The sequence below is a fragment of the Octopus sinensis genome, linkage group LG8 (assembly GCF_006345805.1).
Source record: "Octopus sinensis linkage group LG8, ASM634580v1, whole genome shotgun sequence".
Lineage (NCBI taxonomy): Eukaryota > Metazoa > Mollusca > Cephalopoda > Octopoda > Octopodidae > Octopus > Octopus sinensis.
This window is the reverse complement of record NC_043004.1, coordinates 92,159,779-92,166,833: the sequence shown is the minus strand read 5'-3', so window position 1 is coordinate 92,166,833 and position 7,055 is coordinate 92,159,779. Positions and strand designations below refer to the sequence as shown.

The 7,055-nt window shown below is 37.4% G+C and overlaps 1 protein-coding gene and 1 long non-coding RNA gene across 7 annotated transcripts in view; one reads left to right on the top strand and one right to left on the bottom strand.

Annotated features, from left to right (window-relative positions):
• The window catches only part of LOC115215246 (potassium voltage-gated channel protein egl-36), a 351,927-nt gene extending 346,455 nt beyond the window's left edge, over nucleotides 1-5,472 (bottom strand). For 2 of the 6 annotated variants that reach the window (XR_005000445.1, XR_005000446.1), the window contains exon 1: nucleotides 4,830-5,472. Coding sequence is in view for 4 of the 6 variants with exons in the window: in XM_036505592.1 (XP_036361485.1) it covers nucleotides 4,830-5,145 (316 nt within the window). In the remaining 2 variants the exon portion in view is untranslated. The remainder of the gene's footprint in view (nucleotides 1-4,829) is intronic. The other 4 variants (XM_036505592.1, XM_036505593.1, XM_036505595.1 and 1 more) reach the window with 4 other exon arrangements.
• LOC118764631 overlaps nucleotides 1-7,055 on the top strand; it is a 24,355-nt gene that overhangs the window by 2,847 nt on the left and 14,453 nt on the right. The gene's annotated exons all lie outside the window — the stretch shown is intronic.

Genomic DNA, 7,055 nt, shown 5'->3' with positions numbered 1-7,055 from the left:
GGTAACATGCCTGTGGTGTGTAATTATGATCCTTTACGTTCAAACCCCGCAGATGTCTGTTTTGCTTCCCATTCTTCGGTGTAAAATCTCTCTCTCTCTCTCTCTCTCTCTCTCACACACACAAACAAACCCACACACACACATCCACACACACACGCACACACACACACCACACACACACACACACATATAATATATATATACACGTACACACACGCATACAGACGTACACACATGCGCGCACAGAGTGATGGAAAGAAAGTGTGTGCATATATATATTTATATATATATATATATATATATATACATATGTTATACATAGAGAGAGAGAGAGAGAGAGAGAGATAGATAGATAGATAGATAGATAGATAGATAGATAGATAGATAGATAGATAGATAGATAGATAGATAGATAGATAGATAAATAGATAGATAGATCGGTTAATTGCCTAGATGTGTCTGTGTAAACAAGAAAGGTGCACATTTCGTGCGTCAAAGTGTTAAACCTATATACGAGTACGACACTTTCTCGTCGGTTGACAATGCATTTACAGCAAAGGACCATTCCAGCAAATTATAATACAGGTAACGATATCAAGTTAGAGAGAAATAAGAAGATTGATAGCACTGGCATTCTGTACAGAATTTTACTCATACACACATACATACAGGCCTTAAAAAAGAAAGGAATAGATTAACTCTTGAAGCTTTATTGACAACAAAATAGAAGCCAAAAACCTTCACCTAGTTACAGCACACGTGAATTAATGACATCTTGTAGGAGTTAACCGTTGTATAATTTCAAACCCGGTGCTGACGATTATTCTGTTATAACAGTATTCCCGTCATCCTTTGCTACTGACTGAAAAACACGCTGACAACACGTCAATCCTAATATCAATTCATTGAGGTGAGAAAACAGACAAGAGCTTGAAACGTTAATAGACTTTAAGAATGCTATTGTTCAGAATTGAAAATGGGGAATTAATAAGGAAATACGAAATAAATTTGATACAAAGGATAACCTTAAATACAGTCGGTTCTTTAATATTCGTTTGAAAGAATAGCTTTATCTTATTTATACATACATGAAGTTACGAAGAGAGACAGACATAGAGATGGAAACATTTTAGATATTTTAGTGGTTTTAAGTATTCGCCAGTAAAATCTCAAACAAGCATAATGGACTAAGTATCATACAATAATTAAAAATAATATTCATTGTTTTGTTTTAATTTTTTCGTTGTTTCGTTGTTTCGCTTTTCCATTTTGTTTTCAAACAGCCATTCAGCTTCATTGAATGATTAAGAAAAATATAATAATATTTCATGGAGAGATTATTTTTATTTGTCAAACAAATTGTTAAATTTATTCCATTATGAAAGAAGATGAGGATGTAGAGCACGGAGAGAATAAACAGAATCATCAATTCTTTAACATGCCACACAACAGCAGATTTTGTTGTTGTTCCATAGTTTCAGCTCAATCCTAATCCAACGGATCTATGATCACCAGCAGTATTCTAGCATGGCCATCTCATCATCGTCATCTTATTATTTTTATTATTAAGGCGACGAGCTGACCGAATGGACTCCATTTGCTACTTGTTGCTGTGATTTAGCTCCCAAGTCGGCCTTGATGGAACAGAGCTATGATCGAAACATAGCAGCTGTGCCATATCAAAATTTCAAGGAACTTAGGATCACATTACTCAATGTTTCTTTTTTTAAATACGGTAGGTTGTGATCTGAATAACATTGAGCTGCTATTTCTTATAAGTTTAAGCTCATAAAATAAAGGACTGCTTCTTAATCAATTCGCGTTGCTTGACTTCTTTGCACTTGTACAGGGCTATCTTAACAGTAATATAGGCCCCCGAACAAATCAAATTCACTGGTCACTATAATATTTATTAACAGCAAGCTGCATCATACATAGATCCCAATTGGATCCCTAGACACGTGAGACCCCCAAGACAATCATCGAATGTATTTATGCCTTAAGGTGTCGCTGTACTTGATTAGTAAGGTTTAGTGTTAAAAATTTAAGAATTACTGGCTTGCACATTCGGAAGTATCACTAAGTCGCTATTAGTTTTGGTGATGCAAACCCTAAGGGCTTCTTCTGTCATAAACCAGTTCCTAACCATTCCATATCAGACTCAGTGGAAACAATTCTCTCCCTGCCCTCATCATCTGTGTCTTGTCTCCTACCCATTCGGATACCTTTCACGGTCCACAGAGCCGAATCCTCTCTCTCGAGAATTGTCAACCCTTTACCTTATTCATTGTGGTGGAGACCCCCTTCGGTCATGAATGACCATGGGATTGCACCTAGAAAGTTACCCTCCGAGGCACAAGTCAGGGCAAGATTGTTTGTGGAAGGCTAGCAGTTGCCCATGCATACCAGCCTCCCCTCTCCACACCACTGATGTTATCCAAGGGAAAGGCAAAGGGGCCGATACAGCTTGGCACCAATGACGTCGCAACTCATTTCTACAGCTGAGTGAACTGGAGCAACGTGAAATAAAGTGTCTTGCTCAAGAATACAACACGTAACCCGGTCCGGGAATCGAACTCACAACCTCACGATCGTAAGCTCTACGCTCTAACCACTGAGCCATGCGCCTTCACATATTCATTGTACTGTCTACTTATCCCGTTCATTTTTCTGGTTGTCGCTGCTTCGCCTCAACCAAACCTGGATGAGCAGACTTATAACCAAAAGAAATTCAGACGTAACCATTCCATCTGCATATGAGTAAGAAGGACATTATTTGACATGTTCTTTACTATGTAAGATGATAAGGTGGTGTGATTTGAAGTAAAATTGGTTGCTATTTCTACAAGACTCAACGAGGGTGCAGAGTTTCCTTGCCACATTTTTCCTACAGATGTTAACTTACAATTGTAATCATCTCGCCAGTTAGAAAGAAACCTCAAAGGTAAAGGACGCTAACTCTTGCTCTTAACTTAACCATGACAATCATTTATATGCACTGATTGTAATCATGTCTTAGTCCCAATAATGTTCTTTGAGTGTCTCCAGGTTAAGGGACAACAACTAAAAGACTACTTCTTAGCTATCTTGTTGTTAAAATTTAAGGAGTGGCAAATTATGGACATGTTCACTTTCGTCTTAAGTTTAAACCCTATATATATATATATATATATATATATATATATATATATATATATAGATATATATAGATATTATATAAACGCAGTAGTGGCTGTGTGGTAAGTAGCCTGCTTACAAATCAAATGGTCCGGGTCCAGTCCCACTGCGTGACACCTTGGGCAAGTGTCTTCTACTATAGCCTCTATCAAAGCCTTGTGATTGGATTTGGTACACGAAAATTGAAAGAAGCCAGTTGTACACATACACGCACACACACACACACACACACACACATATATATATTATATATATATATATATATATGCATGCAGGTATGTATCTATGTAAATATAGTGAAAGGCACCTAACAGTTATTGTTATCGAAATTAGTGGGTCTTGAAAGGCGGAGAAACGGCAAAATGTTTAGCGACATTTCTTTCAGCTCTTTTACGTTCTGAGTTCAAATTCCGCCGAGGTTGACTTTGCCTTTCATCCTTTCGGGATCTATAAAATAAGTACCAGTTGAACACTGTGGTCGATTACATCGACTTACCCTTCGCCTAAAATTGCTGCTGACCTAATGCCAAAATTTGAAACCGAAATTAATGGGTGTTGAACAAACTCAAATTATAGTTTTCTATTCAATATTATCAGTCGGTTATCTACAAGGCTCCATCTGAGAATCATCAGAATAAATGGATTCCACTGTGAATACGCGCGCCTTTATATATATATAAATGTGCAACAGTTGATAAAAAGTATGATGGAGGAGAAGAGTACTCAAAAGAGCAAAAATGCGACCACCGCCCAGCAACAACAACAGTTATAATTAATTTAGCAATTTCTACCACAAGAAGAATACTAGGTCGCCCCATTTTGCTGAGAGAGAGGGAACAGTGGATCAAATTGACCTCCAGTGCTTGTATTTCACACCTTTTGCGATTTAAGGACTTTTGAGGGTTTTAGGGTGTTGGTGCTTTCTGTTAATTATCATTCTTATTATATAGATGTACTTTATTGTAAATGCTCGTCCCCTATAGAATGTTAAATGGCAATGTGAACCTCGAACAGATTTGAAGTAACAAGTCAGGCTGTTCCAAACTGAATTTGCTTACTTAGACCAATGCGCTCGCAAGAGCAATGACCAGCAAGGAAACTTCAAGAAATTTCACGAAGCAGGCGTGACTTCGTTGGCGGGAAGCATGCCTCACAACTACCTGATACGAAGTTTAGTCCTATTGCGTGGAATCTTGGGTAGGGGTCTTCTATAATAGATCAGGACCGACCAAACCCTTGTGAGGGGATTCGGTTGACAGAAACTGAAAAAAATCTACGGTGTCAGGGTATATATATCGTTTATCTTTCATTTACTTGTCTCAATCATTAGACTGCAGCCAATGTGTGTTTGTGTGTATGTGTGTGTATGTGAATGTGTATGCGTGTGTGGAGAAAGAGAGAGAGAGATGTATATATATAAATGTGTGTGTGTGTGTGTTAGTTCCCCGTCACCGTTTGAGAACCGGTGTTGTTTTGTTTACGTCGCCGTGACTTTATGGTTCGACAAATGAGACCGATAGAATAAAAACTAGGTTTTCAAAAAAGAAAGTACTAGGAGCGATTTGTTGTGAGTAGATCAAGTAAAAGATGGAAGAAAAGAAGAAAAGAAGGAAAAGAAAAACGTAATATGAAAATAAGGAATGGACCCTTACCTGTTCGATAAAAATCGATAACTGAATTAAATACCGCTGGATGGCGATCAAAAAAATATTCCTCCTTTTGGTGCGTTTGCTTATGTATGTCCGCAAGTTTACTTAGACGAGTTTGGGGACAGTTCTTTAATGTGGATACGTGTGTTTCATGACGGACGCCTCCAACGTTAAGCGTAATCCTTTCGTCGGGCCCACTTTGACCCAAGAATCCACTACGTTTGGGGGTGGTCGACATATATGCCATTGCATTTGAAGCCAAACTTTTGGAGGGAGAAGCCAGCACGGGGCTGCAATCGAGTGGAGGGTAGTTAGCCATTTCTACAGCCTTTGGGATTTTAAGGATTTCTTTTTTTTAAAGATTATGGGGTTTGTGGTGGTTTCTGTAAATTATTATTATTTCCTGAGCTTTATATATATATATATATATATATATTATATATATAATATATATATACACACTTATATATATGTATATCTATAAATCGATATACATATGTATATATATTTACATATGTAAAGTATAATATATATATATATATATATATATTTAGGGGCGGTTTTTTTTTCTTTCTTTCTCTTACTTCACATCATACTGCAGGCAACCACCAAATATACAATGAAAACTATAGGGCCCTTGGTGTGTGTGAATAATATATATATATATATATTATATATATATATTTATTTTTTCCTCCTTTTTTCCAGGAGTTTGAAGGGTAGGGTATCGATAAGGGAAGGGTTGTTTTGTTTTGTTTTTTTTTGTTTTTTGTTTTTTGCTCTTTTCTTTAGAAGACCTTTCTGTTTTGTTCAGTTATTATGATTACCATCATCATTATCTTCATCACCATCATCATCGTCATCATCATCTTCCTCATCATCAATCTTGTTTGTTTGTTTGTTTTTGTTTTGATTTCGTGTTTGTGTTTTTGTATGTGTGTTAAGTGTTGTTGTTATCCTTTAAGGCTGGGTTGGTCTTGTTGCTATTGGCGAAGATGTGGACGGTAATGAGACAATGATGCTGATGATAGGGGGGTGGTGGGGCGATGGCAGTTTTGTAGTGTAGGTGCAGGGGTGGTAGTACAAGGCTAGTGGTGGAGGTGGAGGTGGAGATGATGGTGGGGGTGGTGGTGTTAGTGTAATAATTTTGGCGACCACTTGTGTATTTGTACGTATGTATGTATATATGTATGTATATATGTATGTATGTATGTATGTATGTATGTTTGTGAGTGTTATGATAAGGGCTAATACCACTTGACAGATGGATAGACCGATAAGTAGTAGTAGTAGTAGTAGTAGTAGTAGTAGTGGTGGTGGTGGTGGTGGTGGTGGTGGTAGTCACAATGGTAAGGACGCCACCTGTCGGTGTGCTGTGCTGTGCTTTGATCAGTGTATGTAGTCGTCTATGTGTGTATGCTGTTGTTGTTGTTGTTGTTTGTTGTTGTTTGTGTTTGTGTTTATGTTTATATCTATGTGTGTGTTTGTGTGGTTCTATAAGACATGTATGTCTGTGTCTGGCTGCTGGCCGCGTGCGTATTGTGTAGGGCATGTGTGAAAGTGGGGTGGGTATATGTGCACCTCCGAGTCTCACTGTGTGTATGTGTACGTGTGTATGTGTGTGTGTGTGTGTGCGTGTGTTGTTTGCGTGTTTGTTGTTGCACATGCATGCATCCGAATGTTTGTGTGCGAGTGGTGTGCGTGTTGGTGGGGCAGCGCCGCGGTCTGCTTTTGGCCTTTACGCAAATTTTGACTCCCTCCGCTTCCAATTTGGGATTGGGGCATATAATATACATATATATATATATATATATATAATATATATAATATATATATATATATATAGAGAGAGAGAGAGAGAGAGAGAGGATGTGTGTATATATAATGTATGTGTATATATGTCAGTGTTATTGAGCGAGTGTATCAGAACCTGTATCTGTTTATACGAGCTTGTTGCGTTGTTGTATAGTTGTATATACAATTATGTATGAATATATCTATGTACGTATAGTATGTACGTATAATATAATATAATATAATATAATATAATATATATATATATATATATATATATAAAACAGAAAATAAAAGGCAGGACTATCACAGTACGTCTTCGCAACGTCGAGATTCACGTTCGATTCTCAATGTGCATGTATCTCCCTTCTGCTATACTTCCTCACGTTTTTTTTCTCTCAGTAATTATAACCGAAACGACTTGTTCAAGGTTCG